General features: G+C 31.9%; 1 protein-coding gene and 1 pseudogene across 1 annotated transcript in view; both read right to left on the bottom strand.

The window, feature by feature from the left end:
* LOC145297829 (mannan-binding lectin serine protease 1-like) overlaps positions 1–22,361 on the bottom strand; it is a 366,663-nt gene that overhangs the window by 51,765 nt on the left and 292,537 nt on the right. The window contains exons 7-10 of the mRNA XM_080144156.1: positions 21,583–21,786; positions 11,591–11,794; positions 1,825–1,962; positions 1,009–1,054 (exon numbers count right to left, since the gene is read on the bottom strand). Coding sequence (XP_080000282.1) covers positions 1,009–1,054; positions 1,825–1,962; positions 11,591–11,794; positions 21,583–21,786 — 592 coding nt within the window. The remainder of the gene's footprint in view (positions 1–1,008; positions 1,055–1,824; positions 1,963–11,590; positions 11,795–21,582; positions 21,787–22,361) is intronic.
* LOC145301513 (5S ribosomal RNA) lies at positions 11,250–11,368 on the bottom strand (annotated as a pseudogene).

Here is a 22,361-nt window from a genome sequence, read left to right as displayed (position 1 = left end):
TTTAACACTCGAATTTTTAATCGACTTTTATTCTTAATCGACTTTTATTTTAACTCATCACTGACTATATATATTTTAGTTTTCATTTTTAATCCTCATTTTCGCAATCCTGTATTTTTAACACCTGATGATGATTCGTAGACGAATCGAAAGCGCTCGTAACAGCAACATGTATGGATCCTTTATTAATATTTTTAATTTTGAAACAAAAAAGACAATACGGAAAATTGAAAAATTAAAAAAAAGAATTATAAGACAAAATGTCTCCGTTGTATTTAATAATATTTGCTTGAATATATGTATATATATATATGTATATATATATGTATATATATGTATATATATGTATGTATATATATATATGTATATATATACATATATATATATATGTGTGTGTATATCTATATATATAACTACTTAATTTACTCACATAAAATTAATATGCGAAAGTATAAATTTATGCGTAAACTTTAAGTATTTACTTCAAAAGTGCTCAATACGTGGGTAGAGCTAGTTAGTAATTTATAAAATATATATTGCGATTAAGCTACACTGAATATTCCGCGTTTCATCCACTCTAGGACTCCTTAGGCTTAGGAGCATATAAAAACGATAAACAACCACAGAATTCGCGCATAAGCCTGAGGAGTCCTAGAGTGGATGAAACGCCGAATATTCAGTGTAGCTTAATCGCAATATATATTTTATAAATTACTATATATATATATATATATATATATATATATATATATATATATATATATATATATATATATATATGACGAAAAGTCTATATTCCAAATTTTAAGATGTTGTCCGTCATACCGTTTATTTCTTTCTGTAAAAATGTTCAATTCTTCACAGCACCGGTTTCGTACATATTTATTCACACATATATATATATATATATATATATATATATATATATATATATATATATATGTATGTATACATAAAAATGATAAAAATCTGTGCAATACAAGGTGATATTGTTGAATGCGTTCATACCTGTTATTGAAGCAAGTGCCACCATTTCTACATCGTTTCGGACAATCTGCAAAAGACGAAAGACACACAATGTTAGTGGAAAGAATTCTTTTTTAAACTAGAATGACCCGTGGAAATTCTAGAGTTGTAGCCTTTGTCGATTTTATAAATATTTACATCCTATGGACATCAAACACGAAACGTAGGATTAAGAATTTCGCAATGTTTTCTTAACAGTTACAGCACTTGTTGCATTTTCCTTAATTTGCATATGCGCGTTTTTCTGTTATTGCTGCTTCTAATCTTTTTGCATGCTGACCATCCTTCGCTCACACGCACTATATTACACAAGCAGAAGAGAAGGCAACATTAACAATTTAATAAATGACGATTCTACAACTTCGATAATGATTGATGTGAGGCTTTAATTCGGAAACGTTCATGGATGAAATGCCTAAGTCAAAGGAGGAACGATAATGCAAGGTATGATTTTATATCGCTGTTCTGAGTAGCATTTGACAACAAACATGTTATCTTAACTTATAATAAAATAAACGAAAGATTGTGATGGCATCCTTCCAGGCAGTATTCCTTCCTTTGAGAGGAGGAATTAAATGTAGTATACGTTTGTTCGTCAGGACACTATTCGCTCAGGCATTACCTCCTCCTTTGGCAGACCATTGTACACATCCTGATGGAGTGTACCCTGAGCGAGGCGTGCTACGATGCCAGCCTGAAGGATGCGTCGTACATTGCCTGACGATGGATCCCAAATGTGAGCCAAACGCGATGATGATGATGATGATGATGATGATGCATTAAAAATAGACTACTTACTTGAGAAAGTGTAACTGGCACTGAATCCCATGTAGCTGACCTCGGCGTCCGAGATGAAATCCAAACGCAATGACCTTCCAGTGGACGTGTATGTCTTGTTGTTGTGTGTGCCACACAATTTGTCCAAAACATCAGCAGCTTTTTTTTTTGTTTATATAGAAGAACAAAAAAAAATATAATCAATGTAATTAATAAAAGTGGAGGCTTAATCCTAATAATAATTAATCATAATAAAAAAGAAAACAAGACCGGATAATAATGTATGCAAATTAATTTTATGAACAAAGAAAGAGAGGCTTAATCTTAATAATAACTGATAATAAAAAGAAAAGAAAAAATAATCACGTATAATAATGTATGAAAATTAATTTTTATAAGCAAAGAAATAGAAGAGGCTTAATCCTAATAATAACTGATAATAATAAATAGAAAAGAAAACAATAATTACGAATACAAATTGACTTTTATAAGCAAAGAAGAAGAGGCTTAATCCTAATAATAACTAAAAATAATTAAAAAAAAACAATAACCACGTATGAAAATTAAATTTTTTGCAAGCAAAGAAATATTAGCTTAATCTTAATAATAACTGATAATAATACTAAAGGAAAATTAATCCCGTTTGCACATTTAAGTTCATGAGCAAGGAGTAAAGGCTTAACTGAATAATAACCGATAATATTAAAAAGAGAGTACAGACTAATCATGTATGCAAAGCTAATTTTATGAGCAGAAAAGAGGGGCTTAATCTTAATCATAACTAATATTAATAAAAATAAAGAATAATCACATATCAAAAGCTAATTTTTATGAATAAAGAAAAAACTTAATCTTATAATGCAAATTAAACAAAGGTTTTTTACTTTTAATAGACACAAAACATATTCCCTTATTCTTATTTTTATGACTAGCCTAGGAGAGATACCCGGCTTTGCCCGGTCGTAAAATATGCTTAAATATGATATTTTAATTTATGCAGATTTCATATATATTATTACAATATTACAATGTCTATTCTCTATGGATTATTGATTATTATATTGTACCCAATATATACTAGTGGTTTCAAAAGTTAAAATAAAAGAAAACTATCAGCTATGATCGAAACCGAAACCAAAACTTATGAAGAATTATAAAATTATTTATTACAATATGCAAGCAACCAAACAAGACCCCCTGGACAGTTCACACAGTTTTTACTTTTTAAATCATTACAATATATTGGGCCCAATATAATATAATAATAAATACGAAATCTGCATTAATCAAAATATATTTAAAATATTTTACGACTGGGCAATTCTGGGCGTCATGCTAGTAGACGCGCCATACGTGTATGGTTGTAGGTTCGATCCACAACTGGGGAAAGGTGCTAGTTTAGCCGCACTGATGAGGGTTGTATGTTTTGGTTTCGATTCTAACTGATGGTACCCAAGTCATATATATATATATATATATATATATATATATATTTATTTGTGTTTTCATCTCACTACTATATATTAGGTTCAATATCAAAATCGATAGAATATTGTCTACAATAATAAATACGTAATCTGCATTAATTAAAATATCATATTTAAGCGTATCTTATAACTGGGCAACGCTGGGCGTCATGCTTTATATATATATATATATATATATATATATATATATATATATATATATATATATATATATATATATATATATATATACCAGCCAGCACCCACACACCCTCACATACATATATGCACGTGTATACACAGAGACAGGATTGAAGCAAGCATGGACGTCCGGACGGTTCACAGAGTTTTATAATTATTTATAACTAAAATATTTTTTGACTAAAATATGAAATTATCCAAACAGATATTTTATTTACACGCGTGTAATTGTTATTTATGTTTTTGATTTTAATTGAACAAAACAAAAAATAGAACAAAAAGATTTTTCAGATAAATAAAAAATTTTGCTTTTTTTTTTCAATTTAAAAATATACAAATTCAAATGATGATAATACACATGTACTTCAAAAGAATATAACAAAGATTTTCAATACAAATGCAAAATATTTTGACAATCTTCATCTAAAACAATACAATAGCAAAAAAAAAATCATGGATTACATAGAAAAATGCGAGCATGAAAATTAATACGATTAAGATTAAACATAGAAAAAAAAAGAACTAGTTGTTAAACCTGAAAAGGAAAAAGACAATATATTCTAGTAAAAATATAATAAATTTATAGTTTCAAATATTGCAACATTAAGAATTTTTAAACATTCAATTTAACATTATATATAAATTATTAATGCTACAATATTTTAAGTTATAAATTTATTATATTTTTTACTAGAATGTTTTTTTCTTTTCCACTTTTAACAACTAGTCTTGTACTTTTTAAGCTTAATCTTAATCATATTACTTTTCATGTTCGCATTTTTATATGTAATCCATGATTTTTCTAGGCTTTACTTTGAAATATTTTTTTATGTGTTCAATATCATACGCATTGTAAAGAATCATTAAAAAATTGTTACCAACTTCTTAAATTGACTAAATAAAAAATCAAATAAAAGACGTAATTAAGTAAATAAATAGAAAGAAAAAAAGAGAGAAACAGAATTAACGGGCGACGTCATAAGCGAAAGATTTTCAGCCTGAGCACGGCAAAAAAAAAAAGAGAAACAGGATTAACGCACGATGGCCTAAGCGAAATATTATCAACCCCAGCACGGCAAAGAGTATCACTTTTGTTAACTCTCTATATAACTCAAATAATATGGCGTATGCGAGCGACATTAACGCTATGATTTATGAACCGCTTTTCAAGTTCCTTACTTTAGAACACCAAATTAAACGAAATTTGAAAATGTTTTTTTTTTCAAAATATAGTTGAGAAGGTGAACTATAAACTGTAAAAATTGTTGGAAATTTGGTCGCAAAATAAGTTAGCAGTGATGCATTAAAGCAGTTTTAAATGAGCAACACTTAACCATTTAATAAGGTAGTTTTTGAATGATACATGAATTCAAAACTGACAAGAATTTAAAGACTTTCACCATTTTGTCTCACATTTCTTTTTGTTGTTGAAATTTTTTTTGCTGTTGAAAATTTCTTTTTGTTGTTGAAATTTCTTTTTGCTGTTGAAAATTTATTTTTGTTGTTGAAATTTATTTTTGTTGTTGAAAATTTATTTTTGTTGAAAATTTATTTTTGTTGAAAATTTATTTTTGTTGAAAATTTATTTTTGTTGAAAATTTATTTTTGTTGAAAATTTATTTTTGTTGAAAATTTATTTTTGTTGAAAATTTATTTTTGTTGAAAATTTATTTTTGTTGAAAATTTATTTTTGTTGTTGAAATTTATTTTTGTTGTTGAAATTTATTTTTGTTGTTGAAATTTATTTTTGTTGTTGAAAATTTATTTTTGTTGTTGAAAATTTATTTTTGTTGAAAATTTATTTTTGTTGAAAATTTATTTTTGTTGAAAATTTATTTTTGTTGAAAATTTACTTTTGTTGAAAATTTATTTTTGTTGAAAATTTATTTATTTGTTGAAAATTTATTTATTTGTTGAAAATTTATTTATTTGTTGAAAATTTATTTATTTGTTGAAAATTTATTTATTTGTTGAAAATTTCTTTTTGTTATTGAAATTTATTTTTGTTATTGAAATTTCTTTTATTGAAATTTATTTTTGTTATTGAAATTTATTTTTGTTATTGAAATTTATTTTTGTTATTGAAATTTATTTTTGTTTGCTGTTGACATTTATTTTTGTTTGTTGTTGAAATTTATTTTTGTTATTGAAATTTATTTTTGTTTGTTGTTGAAATTTCTTTTTGTTTGTTGTTGAAATTTCTTTTTGTTTGTTGTTGAAATTTCTTTTTGTTGTTGAAATTTCTTTTTGTTGTTGAAATTTCTTTTTGTTTGTTGTTGAAATTTCTTTTTGTTTGTTGTTGAAATTTCTTTTTGTTGTTGAAATTTATTTTTGTTTGTTGTTGAAATTTATTTTTGTTTGTTGTTGAAATTTATTTTTGTTTGTTGTTGAAATTTATTTTTGTTTGTTGTTGAAATTTATTTTTGTTGTAAAAATTTATTTTTGTTGTAAAAATTTATTTTTGTTTTTAAAATTTATTTTTGTTTTTAAAATTTATTTTTGTTTTTAAAATTTATTTTTGTTGCTAAAATTTATTTTTGTTGTTGAAAATTTATTTTTGTTGTTGAAAATTTATTTTTGTTGTTGAAAATTTATTTTTGTTGTTGAAAATTTATTTTTGTTGTTGAAATTTATTTTTGTTGTTGAAATTTATTTTTGTTGTTGAAATTTATTTTTTTTTTGTTGAAATTTATTTTTGTTGAAAATTTCTTTTTGTTGCTGAAATTTATTTAGTTTGATGAGGGATGACAAATGTTGATGAGTCAATCTTGTTCTTCGAGATTTTTGTTAATTTCATGAAAAAAAATAACTGTTCACACAAATGTCATGATCTTCGCGGTAAACTCTTCGTAAGGTATGAAAGAATCAGGTATTTCCACTTCCAAATATTTCGATCTGAGTTAGAAATCCGACTGAATTTCTAATAGTTCCATAGCACGCACACGATAAAAATATAATTTCATAAACGTAAAAACTACACATTAGAATAAGGAAACTTTAGGAGTTAGGCGCAGGCATACACATAAATAATAAATAAAAATACATTTAGACTAAATGATTACTTAGCTTGGATGTTTTGTCATTTTTTTATGAACTTAACTGAAAATTATCTGCTCCCATTTCTACTACGCCGAAACATACCAAACTCCTGCCAATAAGTTGTGAGAGAAAGGGAGATCATTTGTGCGGATCGCAAGAATGGACCGCGTGCGGCCCGCGGGCTGCATGTGTGACATTAGCCAGGTCAATTTGCAACTTTTTTCAGAAAATCAACATGGCGGCACTGGTGATGATAGTTGGGATTTGATGTGATAAGAACAGGTACTAAAAATTAGATTCCTATCTTGAACAGAAAATTGAGCATTTAATTTTAAAAATCGTGTAGAAAAACACTGAAAAATCCTTCATTTTCATAGCATTTTACACAACACTGACTTTGAAATTTCACTATTTTTATAAAAAATTAAATCAAAATTTTTATATTTATATGAAATACATTGAAAGAAAACTAAATACATGAATTATAATTTTAATTATGAATCACAACTAGCAAAATATCTCAACTTTTATTGTATTAATTAAACAAAAATTGTAAAAAAAGCTAATTAGCAACTAAGTCTTTTAAATTTCACAATTCAAAAAGATATGTGGAGATGTATTACACAATATTGTAATTAGACCTTCATTTTTCTTGAAAAGAAATTATACAGAACAATTTAGTTCTATTATAACAGTTTATATTATTGCATTTAATAAAAAATTAAAATACATAGTTCTGTAACTTGATACAAGTTACAGAACCATGTATTTTAATTTTTTATTAAATGCAATAATATAAACTGCAATAATATAGAACTAAATTGTTCTGTATAATTTCTTTTCAAGAAAAATGAAGGTCTAATTTGCTGGTACGATGACTTTATAATAATGTATCTATGTCTTGCTTCCTACCCATGTACAACTTTTTGAGAAACATCAATCAAATTTGGCCAGTGTTTGACTGCATAATTGATAGCAGTAATCTTTTTCAGTCTTTTTTTTTTAGTTGTTAACTATTTCTGAAAAAAAAAACCCACAAAACACTTTTTTTTTTAATATTTTTGTGATGAAATATGAATAAAACTGACTATTGTTTGGGTAAATTGAGAAAACTAATAAAATTAGATGGATAAACATTTATTTACCTAATGGACACAATCGTTTGAATGCCCTCTTCTCTCACATCCAATTCGTCTGAGTTTATCATCGATATTATGATATTTTCCAGAAGTAGTGCAAAAGCACTATATATTGAACAGTAATTTGGATTTCAGTTAACCGTTTTGTTCTCTGAATCATATTAAAATATACTGTTGCTGATTAAAAATATTATTGTCGGTTTTGATCTCAAACCAGCATACTGCATATACTTGGATGATAAATTTGACCAGAATGTTTAATTCATCATAGTGTTTGAGGATAGACACCTCTGGTCCATAAATACATTAACCTTGTGGCTTATGTTAGCCATCTTGCTTGATTCAAGGGCCCAATTTTCTAAGCTGCATATCTTAGTTTAACTTCTCGAGAAATGCCAACAACATACTCTAAAAAAGTAGACTCTGGTCTTCACACTTAAATTATTTGTTTCTTCTGCTGTCAGATAATGATGATCGGGAGGGATACTATTTTTCAGAATTCTACTTGAGGCAAATCTTGATAATTATTGATACAAAGTTCCCCCAAAGGAACAGTAAATGTTGTCAGGCTTTTTGTTGTTCCATCAATTAATTTAAAAACTGCTGTAAATGGTAGTTCTTCTAGTGGAACCTGAAAATTGCAAAATTTTCATGTTTAATAATATCAGATTATATAATAAATACCAATATATTATTTTATTTTCCACAAAAAAAGGAACATAATTGCATAATTCATTTTACCTCCTTGCTAAGAGGACAAGGGCAGGCAATGTACCTTTTTGACAATTTCCTGTCTTGCACTTTACTACAAATTCATCACATCTCAAGTCAGGTACAAGAAAATATATCAAACAATCTGCCTTGCAGTTCCTTTATTTGTTTCACTTTGGTTACTGCAAGAGATTTCCTGTCAATCTGTTTGGCCCTCTTATAGCAAAATATATTGATCTTCTGTCCTATATAACGTTCCCCTAACAAGGCCAATTGTGGATTAGCTACTTGCCAAATACTAATTAATTCCTTAGCAATTAACATAGAAATCTCACTATTTTTTTAAGTGGGGATAACTGTTTTCGAGGAAATAACAAAACTGGATGACTTGTCGTAAAGTTGGAGGTGCTGTTTCATCCAAACGACAAGGTGGACCAGCAAATTTTGTGAACCACGGGTTAAAACTGAATGTTGTGCTTTTACTGACATTTTAATCTGAAAAGTAAAATAAATAAATGGATTATAACTGAAGGAAACTGTATTAGGCTATCTTCCAGTTTCATATGTAAAAAAATAAGTGTTAGTTATAAGAAATAAAGAAAAACTTTGTAGAGTTGCATTAGATGTATTAAAGAGAGAGGACCAAACCAAATCAGAGGCATAGTAGTGTTTAGTTTAGACATTTTTAGCAGAGTTTAGATTGTCCTTCGATAACATGAATTTGCTCATAGAGAGATTCATTCTTGCTGTAGCTGTGCTATTTTAAACGAGTGTTTAGTGTTTGAAAAAACCAGTGCTTGCGCATCTATGTTACCATGCTATTTTTAATAGTATTTTCAAGTTAAATTTAATTTTTATGAAATTTTTGTTTATTAAATGTTTACGTGAAAGTACAGAATAGTTACAACACAACCTCCTATCTTCCCCATGTTAAGAACGGTTTTCTAAATAATAAAGTTATTTTAGCACAATAACATAGATGGACAAATAAGGAAAACCTTTAAAGCAGTTTCCTTATTTACTCGTATTAATCTTTATGGATTATCTGATTTTAAACTATAATTTTAGAAGAAAAACACCGCTTAAAAACAATTTCTCCCTGAAAATAAAAGAAATAAAATTTGATACTAATTTTCTGCAAAGTATTTTTTATTAAGTAGAAAAACTTGAAAATTTACATAGTTATGTTTCGTAAAGAATGTGTAGAATAAAATTGTATGGACTATTTTTTTGTTGTTATTTTAATATATAACTGGAGTATTACCATATTTTAATAAAAATTTCAAATAGAATTTGATGTGAAATGTTAGGTTGGTGCAAAAATAATGTTTTTGACGTTCGTTTAAACGTCAAAAAATGCCATTATTTTTGCACCAACCTAATAGAAAAACAAATTAAAAAAGATAAAACGAATATATTTAAATTCACTGCAGACAATTGAATATAATAATATATATTTTAGACAAGTCTTTTTCCTTTCGAAATAATTAAGCCTAAATTGTAATGTTTTCAAATTAAATAATAAACAAACGCTAATTTTCAATATCAATAAGGAGTGTATTTTGCAACGGTCAAATCTAAAATGTTTAATATTTAAAAAATAATTTTGTCTTTACAGTTAATATTTATTTTATTAATTCATTATCCTCACTCATTTTATTTAAAAATATAGTTTAAAACATTTTTCTAAATAATGATTCCATTTTCTTAACAGTACGGATTGTTTTGATGACGGCGCATTCTTGACAATTCACCGAAAAACTTTTAGTAGCTTAAATTTTTCAACTTTTAAAGCAAAGATAACGGTTTTGAAAAAAATATTTCGTGTAGTCTTTTCTATGTCAAACCCCAACTATCATCACCATTGCCTCACCGGGGTTCCAAAATCGACCTACCTTAGTGTGACATGTCTGCATTAAAGGATTATGCAAAACTATTCAACTTTATCGCAGTGTATTTCTCTCTTTCCCACAGAAAAGACGTTGCAAATCTGTCTATGTTCTATCGTTATTTTCATGACAAGTGCTCGCCTGAGCTCCAATCTATGGTCCTCATTGCCAAATTATAACAAAAAACCTCGACTAGCTACAACCACTATCAAGAATTTCCTCTGTCTTATCTGTACTTAAATCTAAACGCAGATTCCACCTGAAGAACACTGTTCCGCTGGCCTGCTTCTCGGCCGACTATAGCATCATAGCCTTCAAGTCTAATGTAAACGAGTCCCCATAAATAATCAAATTATATCCAACTTTCACCATTAACGATTACAACACTACCACTTTACATTCATTAACCCTTATCCCCGAGTGGCCTATCGGTCTTGATAAGTGGTTACTCCCTTGCAAAAAGTAACGTTAAATATGTGCAATTGATGGAAGTAGAAAAATGATAACAGAATCATGAAAAAGAACAAAAGAAAAGAAAAGAAAAAAAAGAAAAGATGAAGAGGAGGAAATCACATCTTTTGAAAACATCATTTCGTGGTGTTAAAAAGAAAACATTGAAAAGCCGAGCAATGATGTAATTTGTTTTAATCTTCTTTGATTAGGGTTTATTCCACTGGAAAGACTTACAAATATTTTTAATTTAACAGAAATACTGAAAAGTGTTTTCATGTCGGCGATTCATGTGTCCGATTAAACTTGCTCTTTTATTTTATATTCTTTTTTTCATTACAAACAAGGCATATTCCCGCTTAGAACGTAAGGGGGCACTATTTCAGATCGTGTGTGTGTGTGTGTGTGTGTGTGTGTGTGTGTGTGTGAAACGGCACTGACCCTATACAGGTTTAAACGACTTCCCCCAAAGGAGGAAGTTCCATGGGAGCATGGAATTCACAAGCGATCCCCAGCCGATATCCCCATTAGGGGAGATGACGACGTCCTTCTACATACAGCGCCTGGAATTCCCAAATTGGTCACTCATATTAGTAATGACCAGGCTCAACGTTGCTTAACTTCGGTGATCTGACGGGAACCGGTGTGTCAACGTGATTATGCCGTATATTTTTTTTATATACAGTGGACCGTGGGGAGTTGAGCAGTTTGATATCTGTTCTAGATTACACCTAAACTTCTGCATGCTCGTGCAATCAGGAAAGTGAGAAACAGAATATTTTAAATTCGACGGATGAAAAGATGTTAATAAAGTGTTGTTCTACACTGAAACATCATTTTTATGTGCAGAAATCAAGTTTTAATAAAAAAAAAATGATTTGGATATATTTACCGGCACTTTCGCCATCTTTGATTTTGACGTAATCATATCGACAATCGGGATCGTCTTCCAATTTGAATTTGTGAAAAGTCAAGGTCACTGTTTCCTCTGGTGGGGAACGGATGATGTACGTACATTGTGTATTTGATGGATAGACTTCCGGATATCCGGGAGAGTGCAATTTCACGCCTTTTCTTTCAATTATCTTTTTGCATTCTGTGGAAGAAAAGAATGGAAAACAAAAATTGAAATAATATTTTTTTCCTCGTCTTATATTAAATGAAAATTTTTAAAATATTTTTTACGTCTTATTTATATTAAATGAAATTTTTAAAAATATTTTTCCTCGTCTTATTTATATTAAATGAAATTTTTAAAAATATTTTTTCCTCGTCTTATTTATATTAAATGAAATTTTTAAAATATTTTTTCCTCGTCTTATTTATATTAAATGAAATTTTTAAAAATATTTTTTCCTCGTCTTATTTATATTAAATGAAATTTTTAAAAATATTTTTTTTCCTCGTCTTATTTATATTAAATGAAATTTTTAAAATATTCTTTTCGTCTTATTTAAATTAAATAAAAAAAATAAAAATTTTTTTTGTCTTATTATCATATCATGAATGTTATTCACACAAGGCACTATTTAATTCTATTCCAGTGTTTCTCAACCTTTGATGACCCGTGGCTCCCTTACCAAGTATCTCAACAGTTGAAGAAGAAGAAGAAGAAGAAGAAGAACAACAACAACAACAACAACAACATGTATATTTGTTTTATGTTGTTTATATATAGTTATTCTAAAATTATAAACCTTATTGAAAATTTTGTTGAAAATGGCAGATTTACTGTTGAGCTCGGGGACAAGGCCTTTTGTGCCAGCTCCTAGACACAGCAAGGCGATTATCGTCTGATATGAAGACGATTTCTGGACTTCATTTTAAATGGACGCCATGTCAGAAAATCCACGTTCATAAAATTTTGTTGAAGAGAATTGCATTAACATTATGAATGTCTTTTTGCTGAGTAGGGGATTCCATGAGTGATGTTTCTGACAAATGGGGAAGAATTGCTGTTTTCTGCGTCTAAAACTTATCGTTTGCTAGTTTATGACCTTGAAGTTGTATTTTTAGCTCCTTTCATTAAGTAGCTTCGTGTCCTGTCTGGCGCAACTTCTATAAAAATTAAAAAAAACAGAACTTATTTCAAATGGACATTGAAAATTTTTATGAACCCTGTATTATTTTATGGCTTTAAAAAAAGCCATAAAATAAAACAGGGTTCGTACGGATTTTCAATGTCTATTTTTAAAAACTTGTCAAGGAGTTTTCAAGACTTTTCAAAGTTTGCCAAGGCCTTCTCAGGCAAAATTCAAATTTTCAAAACAAAATTTGGAATTTGTTTTATAATCTATAGTGATTCGAAAGGTATAAAAAACCCTACAATATACAACAAATACATTCATACAACAAATACATTCATACAACAAATACATTCATACAACAAATACATTCATACAACAAATACATTCATACAACAAATACATTTATACAACAAATAAATGTTACCATAGCCATTTTGTTTAGTGTTTTAAAATATTTTAAATGTGTTTTATTTCATTTCAAATATTAACTATCTTGACGGCTTTTAATTCCCAACCAACATGGCTGCCGACTTGTTTATGTTTTTTTTTTTTAGCCCGGCCAGCCTAATTTTAAATTATCACAATTGGAGGGGTCGTCATTGGAGATTCCCGCCCGCGCAAGGAAAATATTTTATCACGAAACTACCCGAGGTAGTTTCGTGATAAAGGGATGTAACATTTGTATCCACGATATGCAATTTCAGGACGATGTATTTCGATTTTATTTTTAACATTTAAAAATATTGTAATGGTATTTTTTAATAATATTAAAAAATTAATTTAATAGTATTCATTTCGATTTTTTAATATTTCGACATAAATTTTTACTGGACAGAAAGAATACAATTTTCAAGGTATTTTCCATATTTTCAATGGATTTTTCGAGGTAAGAATAAAATTAAAGCCTTTTTAAGGCAAAAGTCAAAATTCATGGACTTTTAAAATTTGTACAAACCCTGTAAAACAAAATGGACGATCAAATGGCGATGCTGGATTTTGTTTTGTTTTGTTGTTACGGTATATTTGTTGTTACGGATTATTTAACACCGAATCAGTAATTTTGGAAAAAAGCTTTTACGCTTTAGTTTTTTTTTTTATATCTTCGTCGTGTTTGGTTGGATTGTTTTGTAGAAGAAAAACTTCATTTATGGTTTTAACTTTGCAGGACAAAATCACCAATGATAAGTGCATTTTTGGCCAGGAAGATAGTATCTTCAGACAGCCTGCTCTGATAGCATTAGATGCCATAATAGGTATTATCACTCCGGGCAAAGTGGACTTGGGAGCAATGATAAATAAGGGAGCAATGTTAAATAATCCCCATAGCCTCTAAATGGGGCCTCCACACTGAATATATTTTGAGGTTATACCCAGGACCGCTGGATTCTGCGATGTTTAATTAAAAAAAAAATTTTTTTAGCGTAAACCCCTTAAGCTATTCTCTTTTTTCTCTTTTCTTCCAAACGTTATCATTTTCTTTTCGTTCCCCATTCTAACAGTACGACGATCAGATTCGAGTCAGAGAGGGACAGGGTCATCTTGTCAAGTGTACATGAAAGCTATTTGCTTCCAGCTAAAAAAAATATCTGGAAGAAAATTAAGATTTAACCGCAGTCAAAAGTAACAGTTTTCGTAACCTATTCCGTCGCTGCGTAGAACTGATAACATAAAAAAATTATCTTAATTTGTTGAAAGTTATTTATTTACTTATTTACGAGAGAAATGAAAATTAGAAGAGCGGAAGTCGACAACATCAGCAAAATTGAAAAAAAAAAAAAAATTAACAACTGAATGGTGGGGGTAGCATACGATGACCCAACTACAAACGCAATATGCGTTCTACAATGGGTTTTAGATACGTCCAGATTTTAAAAGACGCTTTTTTATTTTTTAATGGGTTTTAGATACGTCCAGATTTTAAAAGGCGCTTTTTAAATTTTTTTTATTGGTTTTAGATACGTCCAGATTTTAAAAGGCGCTTTTTTATTTTTTAATTGGTTTAGATACGTCCAGATTTTAAAAGGCGCTTTTTTATTTTTTAATGGGTTTTAGATACGTCCAGATTTTAAAAGGCGCTTTTTTAGTTTTTAATTCTTGATCATCCCCAAACACGACACATTGCTACTGAAGCGTAACTGGCAACTGTGATAGGAAACAGATTTATATGGGAGCAACCTAAGTGGGGAGTTAGGCAACAATTCCACAGCCATTGCATTACAAGTAAATTTTTACATGTCTGTATGGTTATTGATGTTCATCATCCTTTATTCATGTCGTATGAATTGAATGACTATTGTTGCCATTTGTTTCTCCGATATCTTTCTGGTTAGAACTCTTTCTAGAAACACATCGGATAATTATGGAAGGGATCGCGTGAATGTTGTCAACATCCCTAAATGAATGTATTTAGGTGAGCCAGGCTGTCAGTCAGTGTCGTTAACCACTTAACCACTGTCACCTCTCTGGGTGCTCGGAGAAACAGGGATGAGAGAAGGAATTCCAAAAGGAAATTGCTAAAACTCTAGAGGAAGATCTCCAGTCTGTAGTGGAATGGAGCCGTAACTAAGCTTATTTCCTTTAATAATTACAAGACACCTTGTCAACCACTGATTGCCAAAGTATTTCCCTCAAGCTCCTAGGGTTAACATTCACAGACAACATGAATTGGAAAAAATACATTGAGACAATTGCCAAGGCTGTTGCGAGGAAGGTGGGATCTCGCTATCGTGCTAAAAGGCTACTCACACCTGAGAGTATTCTTTACCTCTAAAAGGCCACAGTTCGCCAATACAAAAAAAGTATTTTTGCCACATCTGGTGCATCTGCCACTAGTCTCTCGCTCCTGAACAGGGTTAAAAAAAAAAGAGAGTCACCAACCTAATAGGTCCCGAACTATCAACTAAACTCCAATTTCTGTCCTATCGCCGAAACGTGGCATCCGTGTGCCTATTTTACAAGTATTTTAATGGCAAGTGCTTTGACGAACTCCAAGCACTAGTACTCCCTGGACGATAATACACTCGACAAATCCGACAAGCAGCAAAGTCCCACCCCTACACTGTAGAGATCCTTAAATGCCGTAAAGCCTTCTACTCGAATAGCTTTTTCCCTCAGACTGCTGCACTTTAGAATTCCTTCACGGGCCCCTGCTTCCCTGGCTGTACTGACATGCAAAAATTCAAGTGTAATGTGAACAAACATCTCGTTGTCCAACTCCCTAAACAGTATCCCAACAAATTTGATCCCAAAAAGTAGCCCCTCACGACTAAGTGGCTCTGTGCCCTGTTTGGAGTAAAATAACAATAAAAAAAAGCACCCCAAGAAAAACATCTAATAGAGTTTGGGTTTAGCAGTTTCGTAAACATTAAAAATGGTGTCAATTTCCGTCGGGTTATGTGTTGCACTAGCTACTGTTATGCTTAAGGCAGAAGAGACTTGCCTAAGCGGTTTTTCTATAGGTGGACAAATCCTCTCCAACCTCTCTTACGCTGATAACAGCGTTCTTATTAATAAATACACATAAACTTCAAGTTTTTTTTTTCAATGCATTAGCAAAGAATGCGAAGGAGATAGAATCATAAATAAACCCAGGGGGAAAAAAAACTAAATCACAGTTTAACGTAAACATGACTATTCACAGTAAACCTATCAAACAGGTCACCTAATTCAATTATTTAGGGCATAAACTGACTTTCTCCAGCGATCACAAAATGACATTGAAACACAGAATCCCGCAGGGTTGGACGGCTTTCCAAAAAACACAACACCATTCTAAAATCAAAATGGATGCCGATAACTGTTAAAGTAAAAGTTTATTTAATTTATGTCATCCCAGTAGTTTTATATGGTCTTGATTGTATTACACGGACTAAATAACTAGCCAATAGCATTGAGGTATTTCTAAATCACGTAATTCGTTTCATTACGGGATATCGTCCGATTCGAAAAAAGTAAATAAACAACAAAATATCCACCCTCTGTCAAACTACTTTCCTGCCCCCTCTATTTAATAAAATCAAAAGTAAAACCCTTAAACTTTTTGGCCATGTCAAACGATCAACCTGCCAAAGTTATGCTTTGATGATATGTTAGAAGGCAAAAGAAGCAGATGAAAGCCAAGGAGAAGGTGGAGAGAAAATGTTTTTGATTGGACATTTCTCAACAGTTGGGCGTCCATCAACCAACTTGCCCTAAGCGGAAGATTCGACGCATGATGAGTAGAGGAGAAAATCTTCCGGCATCTTAGACCCTCTATACTGAAGAGGTAAGATTTTGCTGCTAGTGTAATGGGCATCGGGGCACAATCAATTGTAAATTAAGCACAGGGATGCAACACAGCAGCGATATGACAGGGATTGGAGTTTGGCAGGTAGCGCGGGACTTATTAGGTTTTTTTTTTTTACAAAGGCATCACCACATTATCAAGGCCCAGAGGCCACTCAAGGATAAGGGTTAAAGAGTGTACAGTAGAAATTGGTCAATATAGTAATCATTAGTAATGAAAATTTGGTAAATTTAATAACTTATATGGAACGGCTCATCAAGAACTTATTTACTTTAGACTTGAACACAACCATATTGTAGTCAGCCGGAAAGCAAGAAAACGGAAGACAATTCCACAGGCGTGCAGTTCTAAGAAAGAAGCTTTGTTCATGGAATCTACGTTTAGGTTTAGGCACAGATAAAGAGTGGGGGAAATTATTGATAGTGTTTACAGCTAGACGAGTGTTTCTTGTGAAAGTTTGGCGAGGGGGGGACCATAGATTGAAGCTCAGTTGAACACTTTCCATGAAAATAACGATACATCAGAGACAAACTCGCAACATCTCTTCTGTGAGATAGAGGTTGCAAGGAGGAGAAAAGGACATCTCCTACGAGGCTACGAAGTCTATTTTGAACTCTATCAAGGCAGGACAAGTCCTTTCTAGCAGCTCCTGCCCAGATGTGGCAACAGTATTCCATCCTTGGACGTACCTGGCTCTTATATAGATAGAGAATAGCATCAGCAGTGAGATATCTACTGGATCGATAGAAAGATCCCACCATTTTTCCAGCGGCCTTGGCAACAGATTTGATATACGTGTTCCATTTAAGATCAGGAGTAATGGTCAAGCCCAGAAGCTTATCAAAACTTGAGGCCTCCTGAAGACGAGAGCCATTCATTTCAATTGATGACAAATGTGGATTAGAATGTTGATGATGTAAAGAGAGAAGCTTGGTTTCAGATGCATTAAAAGTAACCAGCCACTCCTTTCCCCATTGTACTACGTGCTCAAGATCAGAGGAGAGAGAATTGGAGAGAACTTGGTCGTTTACTGTCTTAGATGTGGTACCATAAATGGTAGTGTCGTCAGCATAAATGTCTACAAATGATGTAAGGATATGATTTGGAAGATCATTAATGTAGATCAGGAAAAGAGTTGGGCCCAGGATGGATCCCTGAGGGACACCGGCATTAATACTGTGAGCTTCTGATTTTTGCCCCTCAACTACTACTCTTATGAACCTATCAGAAAGAAATGATTTAATAATTGAGAAGACTTTTCCAGCTATACCATAGCTAGCGACCTTATGAAGTAAACCTTTGTGCCATACCCTATCAAAGGCTTTAGATATGTCAAGAGCAATTGCCCTAGAAAGATTGCCACCGTCGAGAGATTTGCTAATCCTATGCGATATAATTGTAAGCACATCTTGGCCATGTCAAACGATCAACCTGTCAAAGTTATGCTTTGATGATATGTTAGAAGGCAAAAGAAGCAGAGGAGAAGGTGAAGAGAAAATGTTTTTGATTGGACATTTCTCAACAGTTGGGCATCCATCAACCAACTTGCCCTAAGAATAGCGAAGAACGTAGATTCGCAATCCGCACTAAGCGGAAGATTCGACGCATGATGAGTAGAGGAGAAAATCTTCCGGTATCTTAGACCCTCTATAGTGAAGGGGTAGGATTTTGCTGCTAGTGTAATGGGCATTGGAGCACAATCAATTGTAAATTAAGCAAAGGGATGCAACGCGGCAGCGATATGACAGGGATTGGAGTTTGGCAGGTAGCGCGGGACTTATTAGGTTACCTATTCTTTTTATTCACTATCAAAAGAGGAGGGTACTAGGGATTAGTGCACCAGCCCAAATTTAGCAACAATACTCCATGCGGGGAAAATGGTTTCTTTACAGACATAATAGCAGGCTGCCCGATGTTGCCCGGTCGTAAAATACGCTTAAATATGATATTTTAATTTATGCAAATTATGTATTTATTATTATAAGAGTCCATTCTCTATCGATTATTATATCAATGAAAACATGACTTCGTTGCCATGATCTGGAATCGAAACCAAAACAACCGTATGTTTTACCATCTGAGCCACGTCCATGCGCATATAAAAAGATTTTTAAAAAATAATGTTGGTTAACGTATAAATGTATATTTGCGCATGTTTACAAGAGCGATTTAAGTGGGGACCAGAGCGTCAGTGATTGAAAGAGAAAAGCTTTATTTTAGATACATTAAAATTAACCAGCCACCTTTTTCCCCATTGCACCACATGCTCAAGGTCATAACGGAAAATCAGATAGATCTTGGTCATTGCTGGCATTTGAAGTGTTGCTATAGATGATAGTGTCGCATGCATAAATGTCTACGAATGATCTAGGAATGTGATTTGGGAGATCTTTAATGAAGATCAGAAAGAAAGTTGGGTCCAGGATGTAACCCTGAGGGACACTAAAGTTGATACTATGAGATTCTAATTTATTCGCATAAAGAAACTACTACTCTTATAAACCTATCAGAGAGAAAGGATTTAATAATTGAGAAGACATTTCCAGCTATACCGTAGGTGGAAATCTTGTGAAATAGATCTTTATGCCATATCTTATCAAATTCCTTTAATATGTCAAAAGCTATTGTTCGAGAAAAGAAAACCCCATCAATAGGTCCCACTTTGTCAAACTCAACCCCCTGTCCCATCGCCGCAATGTCGAATCTCTATGCCTGTTTTACAAGTATTTTAATGAAGTGTGCAATGATGAACTCGTTGCACTTGTCCCACTTCGACGTAGATATCCCTGATAAGCCTGTTTAGCAACATAATCACACCCCTTCATTGTTGAGGTCCGTAAATGCCAGAAAGCTTTTTACTCTAATAGTTTATTCCCTTGAACAGCTAGACTTGGAAATTCCCTTCCTGCTACCTGGTTCCCTGACTGTACTGATTTGCAGAAGTTTAAATGCAATGTAAACCAACATTTTAATCTTTCCTAGGCAGGGTCCCAAATAGTACCTATTTACTATGCCTCCCGACGGGACAAAGTTAAACATCAGGGTCGTTTTTAACGTGGAGAAAAGGTACAAAAATAAAAAATAAATGTCTCAGTCGTGAAGGACTGATCTTCCACCGAAAGAGAACAAGAAATGAAAGTGCAGCTTCTGTAGAACAGATACTAAACTTGTTACATGATAAGGGCTGTCCCCTTTTCATGTAAGTATAAAATAGAGAGATTTAGTTAAAATGAAAATGAAATAGCATAGACGAAATTCGAACCTCGTAATTTAGGTTTAGAAATAGATTACGAGAGAGAATTAGCAATGGAATGTGAAAACAAACTATTGTTTAGCTTAGAGATAAAATAGTTTCAAGAAAAGAATGTGCATTGTCAATTCTGTTATGAAAAATTCAATTGAGGAATGCAACTACAAGTTAATAAACATGTTTTTAACATATTGGAAATATAGGTTACTGGGAATATAGGTTTAAATTCCTTTTGTAAACACAGGAAAAAGTTTTGGACACGCATTTCCAGAACACGTGAAAAAAGACACATGTTTTAACATGTGTATGACGTCATGGAAAATGGGAAGTTTTCGATATAGTTAGAAACTTTAGAGAAACTGAGGGAGAGTCAGAGGGAATTTGAGGACGACAGACGATAATCTGCAGTTGGGATTCGAACGTCTAGAAGCGAGACGGTAACTTTTGAAACTTAGAATGTGTAGCTTTGAATTCTTGACTCAGAAAACCACGGCCGGTCGTGAGAAGAAATAAACCCATCATGTGTTTTTATAAACGTCGTCTTTGTGTTGTAATTTTACCAAAAGGTAAAGTGAAAATTGTTGTATATGTCTTATGTATATCATGTGGTTTAAAATGTCTTTACATACACATCTTACATACACAATATGAACACTAAGACTGTCTCAACACTATCTCCTCACTCAAAGAGCTTCTACACTTCTAAGTATGAACATTTTTAATATATATGAATCTTCATAACACGAACAATCTCTCTTACAACAACATCTCTCCCTAAGACTCTCTTACTAAGACTGCGTTATTAATAAGACCTAATAACAACAACAAGAAAAGAATAATTATAATAATAATAATGAACTATATATATAACACACTTTGATCTTGGCCCCCCAAAAAGGGTCCCAAATAGTAGCCCTTACCTTCAAGTGGCGAGATGCCTTGTTAAGGGCGAAGATACAGGATGTACAGTTCTGTATTTTATTTATTTACGGACTGTTATCTTCATCTTTATAATTGTTGTTGTTGTTTCACCACGTTTAGGCCAACCCATCCTCTGGCCTTCTTCGGGTGATTAACTGCGACAAGATAGAAATGCTGAGTCTTCTAATTTTATCCCCAGTATATACCGCCTTCCATAGTCGTTGTCTCTCCACGTTTTTTTGGGCAACTAATCCTCTGGCCTGCTTTTGGATGGGATTGAAACTGCTATGTTCAAACAATGCTCACCCGATTCAACGCCTATAGTCACTGTGCCACGGGCTCCGAGGTTCTGTATTGTTAATATTAGTCGTGTGCGTTTGTGGGTGAGTGGGGCATCTTACCTGCTGTTGGTTCGATTATATCGTCGGATCCAGATCGATTGCTGTCATCCATAGTGAACGACGTGTGAGCAGTGAAATGGACATTGAAGCCGGCCCCGGTGTAGTAGGAGCTTGTCGACACGAATCTGATCAGTAGTTCAGAACCATGCGAATAGTAAAAGCCGATATCCTGTTTGCCACAAAACCGTTCGCTGTGCGGATAGGCTGAAAAAGAAGAAAAGAATCCGTAAAAAAAAAGGCGTATACTTGTAGACTAAAATCCCATTCCCGATCGCAAAATTAATGACTTTACTTTTTTAAGCTATTACGTGTAAACACCCTAAAAACTTGACCGACAAAAAGCAATTAATTTAGAACTATACATTTTAGTCCGTTAAAAATGCATTAAAAACGTTTAAAACGCACTAAAAATGTTAAAAACGCATTAAAACCGTAAAAATGTTAAAAACGCATTAAAACCGTAAAAATGTTAAAAACGCATTAAAACGTTAACAACGCACTAAAAACGCTACAAACGCACTAAAAACGTTAAAAACGCATTAAAAACGCACTAAAAACGTTAAAAAAAGCACTAAAAACGTAAAAAAAAGAACAGGCGAAAGTTATAGATCGTTGACTTAGAATGACAAACTTTTGGAGTAAATGTGGTATTATGGCGACTACATTAAATATTAATCTCTATTAATCCCTAACTTTACATCGAACAAATACCATGGTACTTGGTTCGCTACACCTTATCATAAAGCTCGGTGCGCCTTAAAATAAAAAACGAAAATTGA

The sequence above is a fragment of the Euprymna scolopes genome, chromosome 18, assembly GCF_053919585.1.
Source record: "Euprymna scolopes isolate OS-2025 chromosome 18, ASM5391958v1, whole genome shotgun sequence".
NCBI lineage: Eukaryota > Metazoa > Mollusca > Cephalopoda > Sepiida > Sepiolidae > Euprymna > Euprymna scolopes.
This window is presented reverse-complemented; position numbering and strand designations above follow the sequence as displayed.